The following is a 25,618-nucleotide window of genomic DNA, read 5'->3' on the forward strand; positions in this document are numbered from 1 at the left end:
TTTATATAATTAATTAATATAATTATATTGTAATTCGATAGTATATAAAATCGATATTAATTATGCTATTGTAAATATATAATAGAAGGTTTACTAATTTTCTTAAAAAAAATTCTCTCGAATGATTATCGATGATAGCATAATTAAATGGATCAATAGCGATACAATGAGAATTGGTATGGCATTGTTGGTAAATTAAATATATTATTCAATGGCGTGTAATATTGGTATTAATTATGCCATTGTAAACATAGAAAGTTTACTGACTTAAGAACTTCTCTTTTCGAGAAGTTATCGATAATAATATAATTAACGTTAATCATGCTGTTGCAAACATCAAACACTTGCTAATTCATTATCCTAACCTCGCTGGAGGAGTTCGTTTGTGTTGATAATATCCTGGATGTAATAAGTCAAGTGATCTCCTGTTTTTTAATTCATCACTTCATTCCTATTACACATAAATTAAACATCATATTTACACTTGCATCAGTTGTAACTAGCCTCTGACCAAGATTGATTTACCTCCATTAATTTCCAACAAGAATAAATCAGAATGTTCAATTTGAAATTGCTGTATCAAAATTTACCATCAAATTTTGCCTAAATTATATTGCCACGATTATCTTCTTTTAGGTATTAAGTCAAAATTTGCACAGATCAACTACCAATTTTATTTGTCTTTCGTATAATTGTACGAAAATTATGAATTATTCAAAATTACGATTAAAGAAATTTCCGCAGCATAGTGGAATAAATTTTACAAAACTGTAATTAGGGTATTTATTACCTCGATTACTAGTAAACACATTTATCTCGAGATTATTTCTATTTATATCAAAGTTATACCGATTAATTACATCAATTCTACTACAATACCAATACTTATACTATAATATACTATAGTGATTATAATTCTCTTTTATACGTAATAAGAGGATCCTCCAACCGATTTCGAATCCAAAATCCATTTAATTCTAACAAAATTAAACAAAATTCCAATAATTTAAAAAATTCCTCAGTGTTTAACTTTTAATCTGCATAATTTTTTCTTCGAAAAATTCTAATAATTTAAAAATTATTTTAAAAAATTGCTTACTTTTTAATTTTTAATTTGCAACATTTTTTCTTAGAAAAATTGTAATAATTTAAAAATTGTTTTAAAAATTCCTCACTGTTCAATTTTTAATGTTCATCATTTTCTCTTCGAAAAATTCTAATAATTTAAAAATTATTTAAAAACTTGCTTAGTGTTTAATTTTTAATCTTCATCATTCTTTCTTCGAAAAATTCTAATAATTTAAAAATTGTTTTAAAAATTCCTCACTGTTTAATTTTTAATCTTCATCATTTTTTCTCTGAAAAATTTTAATAATTTAAGAATTATTAGAATATTGCATGATCTACGGATGAGAAATTCTTACAATCAGCCTCAAGCAGCAAACTCCATAATTCTATACGAAGCATTGACTGTTCCACGATATAGCAATCCATCATAGCAAGGTCAAACCTGCGTCGATCATTTCAAACGTCCTCGAGAGTGCTCTAAACGATGGCGAACCCTTTAATCGGGTCGATTTCCCGCGATTCGCGGTTCAAGGTCCGTGGTATTCGGCTGTCGATTGACTTTTTGCACGATTAATTGCAAACGATCAGGAGGTTTGTAAAGTCGGCCTTGGAGCTACGTCGGGAACGTGACCGGACTGGGTCGTGTGTACACGCGCGTCCAAGTCCATTACTTTGAATTCTTTGGCATTAGGGGCACCGGCGAACGATTCAACTCGCACCGAATTCGCTCCACACGAAACCTTTGGCTGCGTTCTCACGCGTGTTTTCCCGGCGTAAAACGCGTCGGAGGGTGTGATGCCTCGCGTGACTCGCGATTCCTCGCTGTTAAGGATTTATTTCCAATCTGCATTGTATCGTTTCCGTGGAATCTCGAATTCTCCAGCCAGTCCAGGCCTTTCGGTAACCCGCCATTTTTTTGCCTTTCAGGAATTGTTTTCAACCTATCTCGTATTTCCTTTTTGTGGAATTTTGAATTCCATTGTGAGGTTAGAGTTTAGGTAACTCGCGATTTTTTCCTTTTAAGCAATTATTTTCAATCTATTCTGTATTTCTTTTTTGTGAATTTTGAATTTTAATATGAATCCAGAGGTTTGGGTAACTAGCAACTTTTTGTCTTTAAAGAATCATTTTCAATCTATTTTGTATTTCTTTTCTGTGGAATTTTGAATTTTAAAATGAGTCCAGAGATTTGAGTAACTCGCGATTTTCAGCTCTTAGGAATTTATTTTTAATCTATTTCATATTTGTCTTTTGAGGAATTTTGAATTTTAAAATGAGCCCAGAGATTTGGGTAACTTGCGATTTTCTGCTGTTGGGCATTTATTTCCAATCTGTTTTATATTTCTTTTTTGTGGAATTTTGAGTTCCATGGTGAGTCCAGAGGTTTGGGTAACTCCAAATTTTTCACTGTTGAGGATTTATTTCCAATCTGCTTTGTATCTTGTTTGTGAAATTTGGAATCTTGTTCTGAGTTCTAGAAATTGAGTAACTCTCGATGGTCGTTCGCTGCTAAGAAATTATTTCGAATCTACCTTATATTTTACCTTCGTGGAATTTCTAATTGTCTAGTGAGTCTTGAAGTTTGAATAATTTGCGAATTTTTAGCGTTGAGTATTTACATATTTTAACTTTGCTTGGTATCTTTTCCATGAAATCTGTAGCTCTGAAATGATGATTCTTAGTTTGAGCTAGCTGAAGTTGCATTCGAATTATTTCTCACGCATTATGTGCCTTGATGATTACGAAAGTAGTCTAATTACAAGTTAAAAAACTGTAGAAGAAATACTATTTTTTAATCTGTTCCGCGTTGTTTAAATTCACATCGTTTTTGTAAATTAGTGGAAAAGTGAAAGTGTAAAAACCTGCAAATTTCATACAAATTACTCTTCTATAAAAGGCAAATTATCAGAGTAGATCTTACATGTCTATATCTTCAACGAAATCACCACTTCTTTTCTCCGGTAAGAGAACAAAGAACCCGGTCTTTAATTTTTGCCACGGAATCAAGGACCTAGGGAATTCGCCCGAATCGCTAGTAACTTTTCGAAATTTCATAAGAACATAAACGTGCAAATTTCTCTCTGTTTATACTTTTAATTCTTCGCGGGTTTAACGTGTTAATGAGAGTGAAGTTGCCTCGACCACGGCATTTTTTAAACAGCTCCTTTTAGAATGGAAACGTTAATCGTAGATGCGAATAAATCACCGTGCAAAAAATGCACATTCGTTAACAACTTTTTAAATCCCTGTATCGTTTTAATTGGCTTCGTTTCGAGATATTAGTAGAGAATTAAGGATTCATAAATGCAACATGTTAGTGCAAGTGGGTATTTATTCGTAACAAAATGTTTCGGTAAAAGTTGATATAAAAGAAAAACGAGATAGCATCTGTTACATTTTATTTTAATCCGCTAACATTTCCCAAGATCATCCACGACAGAAATATACACTCTTACGTCGACAATTTCTTAGAATGACATTAAAATGAAATGGATATAGATGTATAGATAGCTCGAAATATCAAGATGATAGACCCGATCTATTTGTCACCTTAGAACGTCTCAACAAAAATATCGTGGTTTATTCTAACACGAGTACACACAGAGTGTCACCTGGAAAAATTATTCTCAGCACCAATTCTACTTTTTCTCATCAACGAAATTTTTTTGTAGAATTTTAAAGTGAGATACAATGATTCACAGAACTTGGAATATACAGGAAATTTAATTAGAGTATACGATTATAATTTATTTAAATTATTAAAATTTCTGTTATCCCAACACGAATACATACAGAGTGTCACCTGGGAAAATTATTCTCAGCTCCAATTCTATTTCTTCTCACCAACGAAATTTTTTTGGAGAATCTTAAGATGAGATATAATAATTCAGAGAACTTAGGATATACAAGAAATTTAATTAATTATGGTACACAATTGTAATTTACTTAAATTATTAAAATTTCTGTATTATATATACTTTTGTTATACATTATATAACTAGTATAGTTAGGTTAATAAATAGGTAATATTGCATGATATTGTAGCAGATGGTGAATTTTATTCTTCAGTAAATAACAGTATAAAATTTATAAAATACAGTATATACTCAGTATAGAATCTACAATATGTAATCTATAAAATCTATAAAATGCCAGAAAATTGTATAATACAAATACAATTGTAAAATATAATCTATAAAATGCCAGAAAATTGTCGATCAAAATAGCCAATAAATTTATTGACTAAACATTTTCTGTTTTAGAAAAGATCCCTATTATTCTGTAATAAAATTATCTCTAATATAGAAAGTAAACTAGCTCAACCTATAATCCCCTATATAAATACCTAGAATCTGCAATGGTGCCAAGCTCGCGCATTCGTCATTCCCTCGACAACTGCTCGGCTATCGATAATCCGAAAAATATTTTCGCTCGTCTAACTGCAAACTTTGCAGTTCGATAACTGTTGCAAATCTCTCGTGACCTATTCCACGAGACCCGTTAAGATCACAAAGAATGAGACAAAGATCCAGGAACGACTAATCTCCGACAGCCAGTCAGAGAAGACCCTACCGATCGCAAACAGAGCCGCAGACCTAGAAAGAGTACAGCCTGACCCCTGGAGTACGTCAAACACGTTCATTTCTTTTCTTTTGTCGGGATCTGGCGTGTCGAAGGACGGATTAAAGTTTATCGTGGCTGATAACCAGCGTAGAAACCGCTATCTGGCCCCTAGACCGCACGAATGTTTGAGGATCGGCGAACAGTTGTTAGGAGCCGTTGCCTAAAGCTGATAGCGAAATATCAAGTGAGTCTGAGGTATCAATAACTTCTGTTCTATGCACAACGGTGATCTATAGTATTCTTTTGTAGAACAGCAATTCGTAGTGTAATCGTTTGGATAAGACAGTTCTTCAGACGGGGACCTTGGCTCTGGAGCTGACTTAGGGTAGTCTATCAGGGTTCTATGAAGCTCTATGACGTTGTCGATGAATTATTGTAGAATATTTGGACGTATTGGGTACAAAGACTATTTGGACATTTGAAGAATCCCATTAATCAGACGTTTTGGTTAGGTTCTGACTGGTTTTTGACTGGTTTCAGGGGTCCTGTTCTTGAGGCTAGGGAAAGCAGTTACTTTGGGAATTAATGTTGATTTTTAGTGAAGTAAAATTGTTTCTATTATTAGGTAGAAAGATTATTTAAAGAATCCTATTAATCACACACTTTGACTGGGTTTTGATTGGTTTTTAACTGATTTAAAGGGTACTGTTCTTGAAGCTAGGGAAAGCAGTTACTTTGGGAATTAATGTTGGCTTTTAGTGAGGTCTAATTGTTTCTATTATTAATCTTTATTAGTGTTATATATGTATATAATACGTGGATATATTTTATGCTAGGTTTAGTGGTGTGGCAATGAGGTTAAGCTTGGGATTAGTGTAGTGGATAGATATCTTAGAGATGAAGCAGGACGCTTATGGTATGGTAGCCATAATTTATATTATTATCAGATAGAAATAAAAATTGGAATTTTTAAGTATTTCTAGTTTTTCAATTCCAATTTGTGAAAATGAAAAGAAAAATCGCAAATCTTACTGATACAATTGCAACTTAAACGAGAACTCGCTAGAATTCACCAGAAATTCACCAGAACCAAGATGACGAATCCCATAATCAATGAAAGAGAAAATTAATCTGCGTATTAATAATAATTACGCAAAGCAATGATGAAATAACCAATAAAAATGTTCACTTTGTTTAATACCTATATCAAAAGAATAAATTTCACTTTTTACATTTTTTTAAATTCCAGTAAATTACAGGAATATTATTTCTACGTTTTATTTTTAAAATTAGTCAATTTTGCAAATGATTGACTCGCATGCAATAAATACGGAGTTACTTTATTGCCATAACGCTAGATTTCGAGCATTTCTGATAGAAGAAAGATGGCTCCTGTCTCGATAAGCTTAGGCCACCAGAGCTCGACGCAGAGGACGCGAAAGAAGAGACGGAATTTCGAAATTTTTCGAGTTATTCGCGAAAATAATTATCTGCTCGGCGAATGCTAACGGATGACCGTCCGGCGAAGATACAGACGAGTTTGTTGGCCCACGGTTTTTATCGGCTAGCCTTCCTTCTTAATTCGAGCTTCGAAACGTGTTCCTCGTTCGAACCAGAGATATCAGGCCTCCAATTCGGCCCGACTCTCTTTAATATTTGAACAGATGCACGATGTGATCGTCCAACACTTCGTTATTTAATTCCTCTTTTCGTTTGCATCGATAATTCCACCTCTTCTCTTCGTTCCTCTTCTCCCGGTGCACAAAATTTCGTTGCTCTGTCGACGCCTTCTGTTGAAACCTTGTTCGACGTAGATAAATTTCCTCCATAATTTTCCATCGCTTTTTTTTCACGATCCTCGTGAAAAAAACTACTAATTCGTTATGCCATTACGAGAACTTCTTTTCCTTGGTTTCAGTGAATTTCCTAATTTTGAGCTTGAGTTTGCTTCATTTCTTGAGCATAATTACTCGAATTAGTTATTTCTGGAATTATTATCGAATGCCAGAATTTTCTTAATTTGTGAGTTTTGAAGAGCGATTTTTCTTAGAGAAGATTATTCGAAATAATTATTTTGTGGAATTAAATCTTGGTATATAGTATTAATATAAGGATTTGTTAATAATTTAGGCTTTATCAGGCAAGAAACATGATTTGGTTTAGGTACCATTTTTGAAATTAAATTCGAATTGTGATTTGACGTATCCCTCATTAATTTGCAAATTTTTATACTAATAACATAATACTACCGTGCACCATCACCCCCCGTGACACAAGATTTAGATTTTTATTAACAACAAAAATTAGAATAATATTAGAATAATTATTATTACAATAATTATAATATATTAATTACAATAATATAATATAATGTATAATAATACAATACAGAAATCAAAGACTATTAATAAATATTGGAAAATAAAAAGGCAATGTCCAAGTATTCCAGAGTATGATTGGTAAAATAGTCAAAATGGATTAAATTCGCAGGATTTAATTCATGCAATTGTTAGTTTACATAGCTGTCCCGGGTACGCGCCACATGCTCGCAGATTAAAATTCGAATAACGGCACACGAAGCAACGAAAAACGCATCTGCGTCACACACTGTGACCCCCAATGTAGAAAAACGGTGCCATAAATCGCCACCCTGAGAAAGGTACTGCTAGACCCGGTCAATTCGTGGAAACGACCACCTTCGAACCCGGAGAAACCCGGTGTCTTTGAAAGAATTATCGTCCTGGCGCGTGAAAATTTCCCTGGACGATATTTCAGAAATAATTAGGCAGTGTGCGATAACCGAGCTTCGGGTAAATTACGATAACAATAATTTCTTAATGAACAGCCCAACAGAGATACTCGATTTCTCGAAATTCGAAATTATTTGAAATTCCTCCTCATCTTCCTCGTCAAATTTTAATTTCTGTCCTCCCTTTTCTTATTTTTCCATCGTTCGCAGAATACAGCCTTTCGATTTATTTCGATTTAATTATCGACGAATTTTTATTTCTGCCTTTCTCTCTTTTCTTATTTTTGATTCGTTCGTATAATACAGCGTTTCGATTTATTTCGATTTAATTAGTGTCGAATTCTTATTTTTGTCTTTCTCCCTTTTATTATTCTTCGATCGTTCGCAGAATACAGCCTTTCGATTTATTTCGATTTAATTATCGTTGAATTTTTATTTCTGCCTTTCTTCCTTTTCTTATTTTTGATTCGTTCGTATAATACAGCGTTTAGATTTATTTCCATTTAATTATCGTCGAATTTTCATTTCTGTCTTTCTCCCTTTTATTATTTTTCGATCGTTCGTGGAATACAGCGTTTCGATTTATTTCGATTTATTTCGATTCAGTTGTCGACTTAATTTTCATCAGAAAATAGGATTTAATTTTTTCAGAAAATTCGACTTAATTTTTTTCAAGAAAATTCGATTTAATTTTCTGATAGGGTGTTGTATAAGCGCCGGCCGCCATTTTGTCGTCCGCGTATTTCGTCCATCGGTGTTATCGCTTCTGAGAAACTGCCGATACAAAGTTTGGCGACTTTGGCAGGCAAAGGCAGGCCGAGGCGAGATATTTTTCTGGGTTACTTTGTCGCCTGACTTAAAATGGTCAAACTGGTTTAATTCGCGTAGAGCGTTGGGCATTCTGCGGGTTTGGAATTGGACACAGTGTTGCTGCGTAGCAAGAAACGCGCGGCTGGCCGTTTGTTGACACTCGTCGATTGTTTGTAAATGTTCCAGTTGAAATTCCAGGTTTAAAAATAGCACGTGAGTCGAGGGAAATTTAGAATTCGAGATTGGGGAAGAAATCGGGGACTTTGTTTCTCGATTAGGATAAATGTGCAGTATTATTTAAGGAGTACTTTGTTAGAAATAAATGCTTGTTTATATTGTAAATAATTTAGAAGAGTAGAATTGGATTTTGAATAACTTTTGCGAGAGATGATCATTAAATAAGGAAGAAAAATATCGTGTTCTTTTGAATTTTCTTTTAATATTTAGGATATTTACTTTGCAATGAGTTTAATGGTTGTCTTTTAATTAATACTCACGGTATTTTAACTTGCTCTTAGAGTATTTAGCATTTTGTTAATTTTTCGGTGTTTTACTTTCGATTCGTGTTTATCATGGTTAAAATGTTTACCTTTTAATCAATATTTATGGTATTTGCCATATTCGGGCTTTAATTGGTATTTATAATATTCAGCTTCTAATTAATATTTATATTGTTTATATTGCTTGTCGTTTAATTAGTGTTTACAATATTCGTACTAGTTTCTACGTAATTACTGTTTATGGTGTTCTTCTAAATAATATTTATAGTATTTACAATGTTTATTTCTTAGTTACTATTTAGAATATTTAGCTTCCAATTAATTTTTGCAATATTTACAGTATTTGACGTTTAATTAGTTTTTCTAGTATTTATGATATTTACAATGCCGATTTTTTAGTTAGTATTTAGAATATTTAGCTTCTAATTGATTTTTACAATATTTACAGTATTTGCCATTTAACTAGTATTTCCAATATTTATAATATTTACAATGCCTATTTTTTAATTATTTTGTTAATTTTTGCAATATTTGCAGTATTCACCATTTAATTAGTATTTCCAATATTTATCTTCTAAATAATATATTTATAATATTTACAGTACCTAATTTTTAATTAGTTAATTTTTGCAATATTTGCAGTATTCACCATTTAACTAGTATTTCCAATATTTATCTTCTAAATAATATATTTATAATATTTACAGTACCTAATTTTTAATTAGTTAATTTTTGCAATATTTGCAGTATTCACCATTTAACTAGTATTTCCAATATTTCTCACAAATAATATTTATAATATTTACAATGCCTACTTTTTAATTATCTAGTTAATTTTTGCAATATTTACAGTATTCGCCATTTAACTAGTATTTCCAATATTTATCTTCCAAATAATATTTATAATATTCACAATATTTATAGTACTCACCATGTAACTAGTATTTTCAATATTTATCTCCCAAATAATATTTATAATATTTACAATCCTTATTTTTTAATTACCATTTAGAATATTTATCTTGCAATTAATTTTCGCAATATTTGCAATATTTACCATGTAACTAGAATTTCCAATATTCATGCTGTTTTCACTTAACTACCATATACAATATTTATCTTCTAATTAATGTTTATGACATTACAATATTTAACTAGTATTCGCAATATTTACAATATTCGCATTCTAATTAATATTCACAATATTTACGATATTAATCACCATTAATGTTTCAATGCCCTCTTCCGTTAATATTTCATCTTCACGAAAGCTCGATAATTTTCGTAAATATTTTGTCAAAGCAACACTATGCCCAATAATAAACAGTGTCCATTTTACATAGTCTCGCGGCCTCTATTCAGCTCGACGGCCGATTTTAGACGGTCTTCCAGCGTCCAATGTAACTCAACGAGACTCTATCTCATTAAGCTGAAGTGGAGAACAGTGCGATTATAATGCAGTCCGTTCCCATTGAAAAGGAATCGTCATTTATAAACGGACTCGCGTTGCACGGATTCCGCGAGTCGGGATTATAAATTACTCGAAATAGCGGCTGAAAAATAATATGTACATCGAATAACGAGCAATAATTTAACGTATTTGCCGCGAACCTAACTGAAAGAAGGCATCTAATCAGCGAAATGTTGCAAATAATAACGATCCATTCGATTTTAATAATTTTGATAACCTTATTAATTAATTTATTCCCTTTTCTCATAGACTGCACTTTTCGATTCGAAATTTATTTATTTTTCAACAATATTAAATGCAAAGTATATTTTTTATTGTTGAACGAATAATTATATTTTGCGATCAGGGTTTTTCATTTTAGATATTCTTAGCATATACCCTCCCACGTTATTTATTTCCCATTCACGCAGTTTCAATTGAAAACCCTTACCTCCATCTTAGAATCTGCCTCGTAATGCTCCCACTCAGACTGCCCTGATAATCTTTCGATCTCAGTTTCTCATTATTCAAATAATTTCTAATAAATATTTACAAGAAATAATTCCCATAAATCCCTTTTCCTTCAAACATTTTCATAATTTTAATAATCATGCTCCCTAATTATTTAATCAAATAATTCCAGCAATTATTGACAACCTTCTTCTCGCAATTAACCCTTTGCACTCCTATGTTGTCCTATAGTCGTCATTTTATTTTATTATACATTTTTATTATTTTATTTTATAATTTTATTATTTTATTATTATACAAATATTAAATTTGTGTATTTTTCTCATTTTTTCCCACCAAAATCGACAAGTTAAGTTGCAATACCTTCCCATGAAAATGTCTTCATTTTGATCGAATATGAAAAATTCCGAATTGATTGGTGGCCTTCTCAAATATAAATATGAGTGCAAAGGGTTAAATACCCTTCAAAGCCACGTGAAAAATTCTGCAGAACAATTACGAACAAAGAGCTTATAGTTACAATGATATTATACATGTCAAAGTACTTAATAAATTTTAATAAACCGTAATTCCTATCTATTCTTCCAAAAATTCTTTCAAAATTAACTAACTCGCGAACAAATTTTAATTTAGGCAAAATATAATTTTTTTATAAAAATATTATTTTTTAAAAATATTATTTATTATATATTATTGTACGTATCGATTTATTTCCGATTTAGTTGAAAATTTGTTCCTATACCCTCACCAATTATCCCCAGATCCGCCTGCAACTCAGTCGAAACTCACCCTAGCCCGTACCTAACCTCACATTCTCGGGACTTTCGCCTCTGCCTCGACCCTTGACTCGCGCACCCTCCTAACTCGGCGTTTAATCGATGATAGGCCGCAGACAATTATTTCGTTAAGCCTCTGGTACTAATTGGTCGCGGTGAACGCGTCGTGGAACAACTACAAAGGGGTGTCGAGAAAGGGTGGAAGCGTTGGTCACGGTCAATAAGTCGCGGTGCAACGTTTGCTGGCCGATTCGGCGATTCGTTGGGCTGCACCTAACCGGTAGGAAGGGACGACCGGTGGGATTTCTGCAGAAGGGCCACGGTGGAAAGTTTCGGTCAACCCCCGGTTCCGGAAGCGCGCTGGGCGGTGCTCGAGGGCCACGTGTGCAGTCCGAACGGTTTCCAAACCGTGTTTACACATGGGGACCTTGACGTATTTGGGGTATCGATGAACCGTGCTCTCGTTGGCCACGGGACTTGGTCAGCTAGTCGGTCAGCTAGTAGGCGATTAATTGGTCCGTGTTGGGTAACAGGGAACTGGTGTTCGAGATGTGGCATTTTAAATGTCGCTATTGCTGGGTTCCGTCTGTTTCCTGTGTGATGATTTATATTACTGTTAAAGGTGCTGGTATTTTGGAAGGTATTTGGTAATTTTGGTAATTTTGGAAGATCAGAGGTCACAATAAAATTTCTAATTATCAGAGTTGACACAGGATTTTAATTTTAATAATGTAACTCTTCTTTAATGCAAATTATAGATACTGTTGATAATCTTGGAAATTTAGAAATTTCATTAAAATTTCTAATTATTAGAATTGTTATGGGATTTTAATTTTAGTAATGTCACTTTTTCTCTTTTTATGGGAATTATAAGTACTGTTGGTAATCTTGGAACATTGGAAGTTAGAATAAAATTTCTAGTTATCAGAGTTGACATGGGATTTTAATTTTAATAATGCAACATTTTTTAATGCAAATTATAAATACTGTTGATGGTCTTGAAAAATCAGAAGTTGCACTCAAATTTCTAATTATTAGAATGGACATGGGATTTTAATTTTAGTAATGTTACTTTCCTTTTTCCTTTTTATGGGAATTACAAGTACTGTTGACAATCTTGGAAGATCAGAAGTTAGAATAAAATTTCTAATTATCAGAATTATCATGGGATTTTAATTTTAGTAATTGTTGCTTTTCTTTTTTTTTTTTTTATGGGAAATATAAGTGCTATTGGTATTCTTGGAAGATTAGAAGTTTCATTAAAATTTCCAATTATCAGAATTGACATGGGATTTTAATTCTAGTAATGTCACCTTTTTTCTTTTTATAGGAATTTTTCAGTACTGTTGGTAATCTTGGAAGATAAGTAATTACCTGAAAAGTTCTAATTGATATGGAATTTTGGTTATAATAATGTAATTCTTTTTTATAGAAATTATAATTACCATTTGTATTCAAATTTTTATTTATTGAAATCGATATGGGATTTTAATTGTAATAAATATTTAAGTTGATGCAACATTGCTATTATTTAACAATCTCAATATTTCATATTGATTGGCCATTGACCACTAATAATTTCGTAAAAATGATAAGTTACATTGAAAAAATCCATTCCTTCAAATTAATATTAATTATTAAATTTACCTAAATTCTAATCTTACCAAATATAAATTTTTATATCAGTAGTATAGAGCATTAATCCTCGTAACTAATTAATTTATTCTTTCCGACTAATAATATTCGCATTTATCATACTTTGTGCTGCTTTCCCAACAAATTATGACTCAACCTATGCACTTAGAAAATCGTGGAATCTCTGTGACCCAGTTTTTAAAATTCACGTGTGCCGTAAAACGAAGAAAACAATTGCCAGAAATATATTTGGTGTACGTGTCTAATTAACAGTCCTTACGTCACATTTCCGATTAATTCCCGTTACCTAATCGCTAAAAATGAACAGGCAATGGCGTCCATGATTCGTCTGGTTCGGCTGAAACTACTTACTCGAACAAGCCTAATCTTATCTCGACCGAACGCCACAGAAACTGGCTGAAATCGATGTTTGTTTATTTCTAACGGACTTTAGACGGAGTGTCGTTGAATGAAAAATTATTTCCACCCGTCGAGCCTGAATTTCGTTCGCCGAAAGCTCGTTATACTCTTCTTCAGCATCGACTGTATCGATTGTATCTTCTCCTCGAGAATGCTTTGAAAACAAAAACCGAGGTCCCCGACCTGTGCCCCAGGGTGATCGATTAGCCAAAGCCGCGATGTTAAAATACGAGGAGAGGAAATCCGGTCTGACGTACTCGTCTCTTTTTTTTTCTGTTCTCTTTTTCCTCTTTTCTCCGTTTTACGGCCATTTTATTAATTCGTCCCCCAGTATAGCTCGATTTAAAATTGCCACGAGTGTCGTGCGTCTCGAGAACCCTTAAGAAAAGCTTAATTTCGAATATCGAAAACAAAATATTCTTAGTTTATTTTATTATTTTTGTAAACCGTGATTGCTATAGGTGAACACGTATAGTTGAATTAAAACGGGAAGTATTAAATCGTGATTAAATTATTTGTTATAAATATAAATAGCGTATTTAAAGGGGGATATTGATTTTTCGAGAAAGTTTGCTGTACGTTTAAAATTATAATTTTCGATAAATTTTTCATAAGACTCAACAAAGGGGACTGGAAATCGCGGTGACAATTTAGCATGCGATAAATGTTCGCTGGGTACAGCCGATTTACATTAAAAAGGCAATAAAAATTTGCTTCGGGAGGTTACGAGGTAAAATTCCACGATGAGAACGAAATTAAGCTGCACGGTTTCCGTACCCTAAATTCGCGATACCTATTATCTAGGTATTATTAAACGAGTATTCATACCAATAAAATAAAATTAACCTGGGTTAATCCCCTAATTTAATTTCTAATAGATCAACCCTTTAAATATTTCCAAACTCAATATTTCTGGTCAGGTATCTATTAAACATACCTAAATTCACGTACTAGTCACCCATCTATCATTAAATGAGAATTCGAAACAATAAAATAAAATTAAGCTAGCTTAATCCTTTAATTTAATTCCTCATAGATGAACCCCTTAAAAGAAATCCTTCAAATATTTCAAAACACAGGACTACTCATTACGTGTTTATTAATTATACCTAAATTCACGTACCTAGTTACCAATCTATCATTAAACGAGAATTAAAAGCAATAAAATAAGCCTAATCCTCTAATCTAGTTTCTAATAGGTTAGCACTCTAAAAGAGACCCTTTAAATATTTCAAAACTCAATATTTCTGGTCAGGTATCTATTAAACACACCTAAATTCCCGTACCTAGTAATCCATCTATCATTAGATGAGAATTCAGAGCAATAAAATAAAATTAAGCCAGCTTAACCCTCTAATGTAATTCCTAATAGACTAACACCCTTAAAATATTTCAAAACTCAAGATTTCTCATCACATGTCTATTAAACACACCTAAATTCACGTACCTAGTCATCCGTCTATCGTTAAACGGGAATTCCAAAGAATAAAATAAAGTTACCCCGAGTCAATCCTCTAATCTAATTCCAAATAGATCAACCCCCTAAAAGAAACCCTGGAAATACTTGGAACCCCAATATTTCTTCCCACGTACCCATTAGGCCTAACAGTTAGTGCCTAACAGCCCAGCAGCCTAGCCTAAAAATCATCCTCGGGTCCCCAGACATAACTGTACTCAGCGGAATCGAGAGTCCAGGTACCGATACCTCTCTAATTCCCAAGCACCCTTCGTTCCTTCCCCCCGGAGCACCGCGGAGGGACAAATTGTTCGGGGCAACCCCTTCGTGTGAGGGACCCGGGCCAATAGACCTCTTCCCTGCGTCGAAGCCGGGACACGATTCTAATCTGTTGCTTGATGATCGGTGACAGGTATGCGAGGAGCAGAAGTGCCAGGACGAGGTCTTTCCCCTGTCGATGAACTACGTCGACAGGTTCCTCTCGATCTGCCCGATCAGGAAGTCGCAGCTGCAGCTGCTAGGAACTGCCTGCCTGCTTCTCGCCTCGAAATTGCGAGAACCGTCGCCGCTCACGGCGGAGGTGCTTGTTTTCTACACAGACAACTCCATCACCCTGGATGACTTATGGGTAAGTGTTCATAGAACCGGACTCTCCTCAGCTTTTGTTCCTCCTTATTGCTGATCGGCGCACTCTCTGTGAGGTGGTCGGCCATCTCGACACGCTGATTCTTACAGAGGGTTTCAACCTTCTTCTCTCGGAACTTCTTTTTCATTTTTGCTTCTTTTTTATTTCTCTCGTCGAGGGTGGGGGAGTCAGGGAAGGGTTTGAGTCAGTTTCGGTTTCGATGGGTGGGTGGGAGGCGGAAGCAAAGGTGTGTCGAGATCGTGGGTGGTATTATGCCGGTTTTTGACGAAATTATATGGAATTTTTTGGTACACAGTGTTTAGAATCGGGAATTTTCTATTAGAAATTTATTTTGGGAAAATTGAACTTGTCACGTGAAATTAAAGTTCGTACTACTTTCAGTGGATCTCTTTTCAATGATGAAGTCAGATTCCGTAGTGTTTATAGGATTAGTATCTCGTGGAAATTGAGAAAAATTAAAATCAAAATTTGTAGTACTTTATAGACGAAATTATATGGAATTTTTTGGTATGCAATATTTAGAATCGGGAATTTTCTATTAGAGTGATTAATTTTAGGAAAATTGAACTTGTCACGTGAAATTAAAGTTCATACTACTTTGAACAGATTTATTTCTAAAGGTAAAGTCATAATCCGTAGTGTTTATAGGATTAGTATCTCGTGGAAGTTGAGAAAAATTTGCCAATTATAATCTAAATTCATTTTCTTTTCACACTTCGATAATAAATATCCCATAAAAATAAAGGGAAAGATAAAATATTGGAAGTTAGAATTTTTCCGTGATATCGGTACAGTCTTACCAAATAAATTCAAGATAGTCTATTTGAATTTGAAAAAATTAATTTTCCAGGTGAGAAAGATACGTTCTAAGTAGAGAGATTAAGTCTCGAGATAGCATAAATGCAACAATGAATGCAATAACGCAAATCCACGTTGCTAGATACGTAAGTACATGGCAAAGTGTACCCAAAGAATTTTTCCCACTCTGTTCGATAGCTTCTGACAATACAGAACTATCGAGCCACACGATCTTCCCAACTGTGGTCGATTGGACAAGGAAGGAAAGTCCTGTTAGTAAGCACTATCACCTTTTCACGATAAAACACGGCGCGTTAATGAAACACACCAGGGCTTATCGTTAATTGCACCTTCTTACACGATAAGTCTCAGGTAGAGCAGCGGAGTGTCGCGACTAGGTTTTCGGTGCAAAGTCATGCGGCTATCTCTCCACCTTTTTCTATCTGCAGACAAAAATCTCCGCGCGATAAATTAAACGACGATAAGTGCTTCGGCTCTCTTTGTAAATTTTTCGAATCGTGGAAGAATGCTCTCCGAAAGTGGTCCCACGATTTTCGTGGATTTCTTGGATTTTTCTATTTTTCTTTTTTTCTTCTTTTCTTAATTTCATGCGGAGATATTTGAACTTTGCTTTGATTGCAAGGTTGTCTCAAACGAGGTAAATATAGCTTTGAAAATATGATCTCGTATGTTTAGGTTTTTTTTCGTTTGTGTGATTATTTACTTGGTACATAACGTTAGCTCGACAAATTTTTCGTTTACGATATGAGCTTTCTGGTTGGCTTTTAAATACCTTTTGCCGGAGGTTATGGATTCGAGGAGAATTTTCTGGATGTCGTTATGTGTACATGTATCAATTCGAGTATTTGTTAGGAACACTTGATTACGAGATTAGATTTTTATTAAAATAACAAATTTTACTTGGGAGATAATATTGGTGGAGCTACACTGTTAAGATGTTATCGTTTTACGTGGAAAGTACTTATGCCAGAAATTTCTGCTTGGAAAGTTTCATTTCCGTATGGAATTTGAAGTAACATGCATCGATTATCCCAATCTTTCGATATTTTAATAAGAAAAGGAAAAATAAATAGGTAACTGATTATAAAAGTAAGAGAAAGAATTAGTTAATATTTAATGTCAATTAAAATCAATCAAATGATGTAACAAGAAGTACACTAGTCGAATTCTAGTTACAAAAATATCCCCAAAGTCTCAACATCCTCACATTCAACCCCTTTCCTCCTAATATTCGTCTTTTGCAATTATATCCAATACAGAATTATTATTTTTTCCCACTGCAGTGTATTAATTAAGATATAATTAATTATTTCAAATTTAAATAGCGAATTAACAATTCCTTAATACATTTAACATTTCAAGCAGAAATAATAGTTCATTGGCAGCGAAACTAAGGTAGAAAAAGATTATCTAATAATCACCAATAATTAACAATTAGAAAGGTTAACAAATTCACTAGTGAAATTTTGGTTACAAAAGAATCCCTAGAGTCTAAACATTTTCACATTCAATCCCTTTCCTGATATTATTCGTCTCTTGCATTTATATGCAATACAGAATCATTGTTATTCTCATTACAGTATTAATTGAAATATAATTAATAATTCCAAAATTAAATAACGAATTAACAATTCCCCAGCACACCTAAAATTTTAGTAAAAAATAACACTCCATTGACAGCAAAACTAATTCAGAAAAAGATTATCTAATAATTCATCTTAGTTAGTCAGTCAATAACTAATAATTACAAACATTAATAAATCCACTAGTGAAATTCTAGTTACAAAAAAATCCCTAGAGCCTTAACATCTTCACATTCAACCCCTTTTCTGATATTATTCATCTCTAGCAATTATATGCAATACAAAATCATTATTTCTTCCCACTGCAGTATCAATTAAAATACAATTAATAATTCCAAGATTAAATAACGAATTAACAATTCCCTATTACACCTAACATTTTAATCAAACATAATAGTCCTTTGGCAGCAAAACTAATTCAGAAAAAGATCATCTAATAATTCACCCCATTTAGTCAATCAATGACTAACAATCAGAAATGTTAAGAAACCCACTAGTGACATTCTCGTTACAAGAAAATCCCCGAATCCTAACCTCCAAATCTTCGTTCTCACTCTCGCCGTTCCTTTCTCCGCTGCTCGCAATCCCAACGAGGGATCTCGAGGAAAAAATGGCAGTTGAATGAAATTCAGCGAAACGGTGCCTCGAATTTCCTTTTCTCGTTAAAATGTATCGCGGGCCAGCATCGATTCGCGTGTCTATATATGCTAATGCCATGAAACTTTCATAGGAGAAATTTTACGGCACGCTTCCCCTCCGTCGGGGCGTTTGGCGAAAACAGTTTGAAATAGGACACGTTATCTGCATCGGACGCCACTATTTCTCGTTTCCTCGTCGGCGAGGACCGTTAAATGGCCGAATCTCGAGCAGCTGATAACCTGTCCCATCGATAGCCTTGCCGATTATCATGCGATCCGACGTTCACGCGTGTTTCGGTTGTTTTCGTCGCGGACGTGTGCAACGTATGCGAAGGTGTCACACGGCTCGTTCGACATTCATGGAATGTAAGAATTACAGCAGACGCAGGGAATTTTCTTGCTTATTCCGTGTTCACGGTCTCTCGTGTACTTCAGCAACCCTGCCTTCTGCTCTTTGGTTTTTTCCAGTGCACTTGTGCCTTCGTGGCTGTAGATTTCCAGATATCTACATTTGCACCTTCCCTTTTTCGATATTTTATTTTTCAATTTCGGATATTTTTAATTTTTTTCCCTTTCTTTTTTCTCTTTTGTGGTGGGTGGGAGATAGAAGAATATTGTTGATGATAATTGTGTTTTATTTGAGTATAGTATATTATTCTTTTCAGTTTATTATTCTTAATTTTGGGACGTTTTGAGTTCCTTTTTCTTTTCCTTTTTATTTTTAAATTTGGAAAGTTTTGAGTTTCTTTTTCTTTTCCTTTTTATTTTTAAATTTGGGATGTTTTGAGTTTCTTTTTCTTTTCCTTTTTCTTTTTAAATTTGGGATGTTTTGAGTTACTTCTTCTTTTGCTCTTTATTTTTAAATTTGAAACACCTTGAGTTCTTTTTTTTTTTTTTTTAATTTGTTGGTGGAGGGGCTAGGAAAATATTGCTGCATGTAATTGCGTTTCATGTTTCTCAATACTATGTGAAAAATTTTCTTTGCTTTTATATTTGGGAAATTAATATTTCGAGAATAGTAGTTTATTTATACAGGATTCTCAGGTTTCTTAATATATCTTTTTAATTCTGTTGAAAATTGTATTGAGAATACATTCACATTTGCAAAGATAGGTACACGTTGATCATTTCTGAAATGGAACTCGAAAATTTCGTAATACAGTAAATGTTGATATGACGAATGTAGGTAGGTACTTAATAAATTGTAAGTATGATTGAAATTTGATTTTTTCTTTTTTCTTCGGTATAGTAGATCTGTCAAGATATTGATTGCAGAGTTAATATTGGTGTAAGCTTGTGGAACGGAGTAGGTCGAGATTGTGTAGATGAAAAAATATTTTTTTAAATGGCACATCACGAATTTACATCAGGTTTGCAGCGGACGTAAGTAAAAATTTGAGGTAAAAAATTTCGCAAACAATCAGCAGACGGTTCTTTATTTACTATCTAATCTGGCCCCAAATGGCATTGTCAATTTATTAAAAACTCGAATGCGAACGTACTGTACGTTATCAGATAAAAATCGATGCTATCGAGAGGATCTCGCAGGTTCTGTTATTTAATCGATAAAAGCCAACAATCTCGAGGTTGCTGAAAAATTGTCAATGTCGTGAATCATTTAAATTTGCCAGGCTTTTGTCTCTTGTAAGAATCTCGAAGGGAGAGAGAGAGAAAGAAAGAGAGAGAGAGAAAGGATGATGGAACTTTGATTGTAGTTATTATTTAATTTCTTCGTGAAACAAAAATGTCCATGGAAATTTCATTTTTGTTAGGAATCGAATTTTGTCTATTGGAAATTGAATTTATATTTGGAAGTCGAAGCATAAGTCGATGGATCGATTGGAAGTCGAATTATAGGTTGATATATCGACTGGAAGTTGAATCATAGGTCGATAGATCTACTGGAAGTTGGATCATAGACTTATAAATCAATTGTAAAACAAATCATAGGTCGATAAATCGATTGGAAAACAAATCATAGGTCGATAGATCGACGGGAAGTCGAATCATAGGTCGATAGATCGACGGGAAGTCGAATTATTGGTCAATAGATCGACTGGAAGTCAAATCATAGGTCTATAAATCGATTGGAAGTTGAATCATAGGTCGATAGATCGATTGGAAGTCGAATCATAGGTCGATAGATGGTTTGGTAGTTGAATCGTAGATCGATAGGAAGTCGAATCGTAGATCGATTGGAAGTCGAATCATAGGTCGATAAATCGATTGAAAGTCGAATCATAGGCCGACAAATTGATTGGAAATCGAATCATATTTCGATAGATCGGCTGGAAGTCAAATCATAGGTCGATAAATCGATTGTAAGTCGAATCATAGATCTATTCGAAGTCGAATCATAAATCGATTGAAAATCGATTCTAAAATCGATTAGAAATCAAATATCAGCTGGTATTGCTATTATTGGGACCTGTTCCACACTATTTATTTATTTATTTATATTGTATTATATATAAATATATATAGTATTTATTTATATAGTATTATATATGTTGTATAGTATTTATTTATTTATCGAAAGCAGATCTCACTATACTTATACCTGTACCTAATACCTTATTACAATATTATCCCTAAAATTAAAAAAATTACATAGTATTAAAAAGTACACGAGTCACATCTGTGATCCACGATCTTTAGCATAATTTGTCTCAATACACCTAATCTTCTTTCATTCTCGTTAAAAATAATCAGTCATCAACTATCATCGAATTAAGCTAGATCCAACTAGACCAGGTCTATCAACATCAACAGAGCAGTCACGTATCCTCTATTATCGTCGCCAGGAGGACTTGAAAAATCGATAAAGCAGCGATAAATCTCGACGTTACATGGATAATTGAAGAAGCTCAGAGGCAAAGAGAGGCCGGACGATTTATCGTTGTATAATTTGATCGATTCCATGAATCAGCCTGGAAACTGCTGAGGGACGTCGGCTGAAAATAATCTCTGGAATTCGCGTCACCTTCGATTAAAATGTCAGATCGAGCTACACGGGGATGGGGAACGTTGCAAAATTTCCTGGGTGGTCTGATTTACAAGAGCCTTTGTTGAAGATATATCGGGACTTGGAAGGAAGATGGCGGTGGAGAGGTGAGAAACGCGGTGTTGACGTGTCTGTTCTTCTTGGTCACATTATATTAATACGTTTTATTGGTGGCTATTATTGCTCGAGGGTGGTCGATGAGTAAGTCTGGGAAATCTATTTCTGCTTTCGTTGGGAAAGAAAATGCTTCGCTCGTTTTTATGGTGGTCTAGATGGCGATGGAGATTCTCTTCGTTACGGGGGTTCAAGTAATGTAATGTCGATACGATAGTTCCTATTATCTTTCATAGGAAAGAATTCTCAGCCTTTGGTTTTATAGTCAGTACAAAAGAAAATCCTCAAGAAATTCTAGTCCCATATTAATTAGGTCTCCAGCCACCATAAAAAAGTGTGAAATCCAGAAATATTATGTGCACATAAATTTTTTAACGTTGCTCTAGTGTATAGTAAAAAATTTTATGGTATATACAATTTAAACATTCTGCAATCCCTGTATAATATGCACAATGTCAGAATTTTGCTATAGTATAGTATAGTATAAAATATTTTTATATTATATATGTACAATTAAAAATTTGTTAATATTCAATATTATTTTAATATAATATCAATGTATTGCTATATTATAGGCAATAGTAAAATTTTAACATATTATAGAAAATATTACAATCTTATTATGTTATATTATATATAGCAAGATTGTAACATTCTCTATAGTATACCAGAATTTTACTATTGCCTATAATATAGCAATATATTGATATTATATTAAAATAATATTGAATATTAACAAATTTTTATTTTATTATAGTGTGGCAAGTTTTCAATGCTGTTTATGGTATAGTAAAATTTTCATAATTAATATTGAGTGATATAGAATATAATATGGAATAATATACGATATTAAAATATTGCTATAGCGTAGGCAATAGTAAAATTTTGTTATACTATAGAGAATATTACAATCTTGTTATATATAATATAATATAATAAGGTTGTAATATTTTCTATAATATATTAAAATTTTACTATTGCCTACACTATAGCAATATTTTAATATCGTATATTATTCTATATTATATTCTACATCACTCAATATTAATTATGAAAATTTTACTATACCATATACAGTATTGAAAACTTGCTACACTATATATAGTATTACAATCTTGCTATACTATGTACAACTATATTTTCATACTGCCTATACTACATTTCATACATATTAAAACTTTGCTCGTATTTATTTTCCTACATACACTCCTCAGAACCAAAATATCTTATTATCCACACTATACACACGAACACCTAAGAAGGTGTCACACTACGCATATAAAAATCCTACAATTTTACCCCACCACATTCGTAAATCTCCAAAAACAGTCCGTTTATAAAGCCACCCGCAGTACTGCAACTCAAATCTGCGAACCTAACCTAAAAACCTTACTACAGCTGTCCAACTGCAGCGATCCCTCATTGAAAATACCCAATTCCATTGAAATCATCGTCCAGGGCCGTCTAAACTGCGAACAAAGACGCGGAGAGTCGAATTGCGCAGAGTCAAGACGACGACACCAGGAACACGAATCGTTTCGCCAAGCTAGGGACCAGAAGAATTCCTCCGCGGTTGAGAAATCGGAACATGTACCGGTCCTTGGTGGGTTTTAAATACCACACGAGTGGGAAACAGAGCCGATGGCCAGCATAGCGCTACGAATTCCTGCTTTTCGAGAACACGAAAGCGTAACTGGGCTTCCCGGGCAAACAAGCGATAGCCTGAGCAAGCCTAAATAGATAACGGCTGATACCGGGGAACGTTATTTAATTTCCAGCCACTCTCGAGTCCGTTGCTCGATCGTGGACGCAACTCATGGTCGATTTCGTGGCATTTTTCTTTCAATTTATTTTTCTTCGCGATCCGATTTTTATTGCGGATATTTTAGGTTAGGTTTTGGGATATTTCGAGGCTTGGAGGTTAGAGGGGGTTAATTAGACGAAGGTAACGAGGATTGATTGATCTGGGATTGATTTTATAGGTGGAGAGTGTAATGTGGATATTTCTGGTATAAGTTAGTGATAATTTATTTTTGAAATTATAGGAGGTTATGTTGGGTAATTGTTTTATTGGCTGTTTTGACGCGTGACCTTTCGCCATCTCGTAGACAACCGTGTAGTTCCGAGTAGCATGTTAATAGGTTAGGGACACTGCTGACAAACAAGACAGCAGCATCTGGTGCAGAAATCTGGAACTACTTATTGGTCAATCTAATATGTGAGGTTAGATAGGATTGGAAATTTGTGAAGATTCTATAGACTTGTGATATTTTCTGTATTTATCTCGTTTTTGGAGGAAGTATACAGATAGGGAAAATCCATTGAGCTTCTCGATTATGGTATCTTTGTGTGTTATTTATTATTTGTAATGTAATTACGTAAGATATTTATGGGGTCTTATGTTGCATAATTATTTTGCATATTTGACTCGTGTCTTTGAAAATATTTTTCTATTAAAATTTGGAATATTATCGATTAATGGAAAATTAATGGGAAATGATGAAATAGGAGGAACGTAATTCTTCTGTTTTAATATTGTTTACTACCACGTTTGCGATCACAGGTGTTGAAGACAGAAAGCATAGAGTCTCAGTTCTAATCATTTCATTACACTATTGTCGTCTTAGAACAAACATTAACGATCGTACTGATTAACTCGCTAATTATCAGTTTGTATTTCACCGTTCCATGTGACAGCAGGATATGCAAACATGTGTATGTTTGTTCCATTTATCTAAATGAATGTTCGCAGAGTGTAACTGCATTCCTACTCTAGGAATGACACTGGATCATTAGAAGATTAGTGACCTAGATCCAGCACATCAGTAAAATTGGTACACGATATCTCATTATCATATTGTACACAATAAATATCTGTCGAGCCATGGTACGGTTTAGAATAGCTAATTTCTTGCAAAGATTAATAAACACTAGACGGCACCATTAATTCCCTATTTCACAAAAATATTTCATTTTCATTTTCTGGTGAGAACTATATTAATAATTAAATTAAAATTGCAAAGGAAATAGGAAATAAATTGTAAGTTCGTTACAAAATTTAAAAATTAAATAGATAATTGCTATAATTGACTATAAGTATCTCACCTAAAGGGATACTAACAGAGAGTCAAACCTAAAGACGTATTTCACTAGTATTATCACTAGTCAATTTTCACTAGTAATATTTAGTTACCTTCAGGCTTTATTTCATTTTTCAATAAAATTGCATTAGTTGCGCAATTTTTTAAATTATACTAGACGTGGAAATGCAGGAAGTAAATAAAAGTGTAAAATATTTGTTTCATATTAATTTCTAAAATGGCAAAGCCTCGTATTACGTTCACATAGTAAGCTCACGCCAATTAACTTCGTATCTTTCCATTACTTCCTACATCCTAATGAATTCCACTTCCTCGCATGCACACTCTAACCGATATAAAATTACTTCAAGAAAATCTTAAATTCTAATAAAACTAGTAAGTCCTATTTCTACTCTACAATCTTGCTTGCATTTGCAAGAATTCTATGCCATTCATATGCCGTAACCGCGACAGTGCTGCCGCCTGTGCGCCACTATTAGAACGTCGCAAACTAACCTCAAAAATATTCCATCTCCCTCCATCCTAAAAATATACTTTCCTCCAAGATTATAATCCCTATAATTTTATGCAAGTCTCAAAAATATTCTACCAATTTTATTTTTAAAAATCATCGATTTACATTACCCTTCAATTTCTTGAGAAATAACTCATCACACAAACCACCTGCACCAAAGTCCAATAAATTCCACTGAACCTGAACCTTAACCCCACTTCCTAAAATCAAAACACTACTTATACTATATTCAACAGTCCAAGAAAAATCCACCCCAATTTGCCCGCGCACCTGGTTTCGCGCCCAACCAGCGACAAAGTC

General features: G+C 33.6%; 1 protein-coding gene across 1 annotated transcript in view; it reads left to right on the forward strand.

Annotated features, from left to right (window-relative positions):
• Positions 1–25,618, forward strand: part of CycD (cyclin D) — a 78,384-nt gene that overhangs the window by 5,962 nt on the left and 46,804 nt on the right. The window contains exon 2 of the mRNA XM_017906264.1: positions 15,312–15,527. Within this exon, the coding sequence (XP_017761753.1) occupies positions 15,312–15,527 (216 nt within the window). The remainder of the gene's footprint in view (positions 1–15,311; positions 15,528–25,618) is intronic.

This window comes from Eufriesea mexicana, unplaced genomic scaffold (genome assembly GCF_001483705.2).
Source record: "Eufriesea mexicana isolate 0111107269 unplaced genomic scaffold, ASM148370v2 scaffold5212, whole genome shotgun sequence".
In the NCBI taxonomy this organism is placed as follows: domain Eukaryota; kingdom Metazoa; phylum Arthropoda; class Insecta; order Hymenoptera; family Apidae; genus Eufriesea; species Eufriesea mexicana.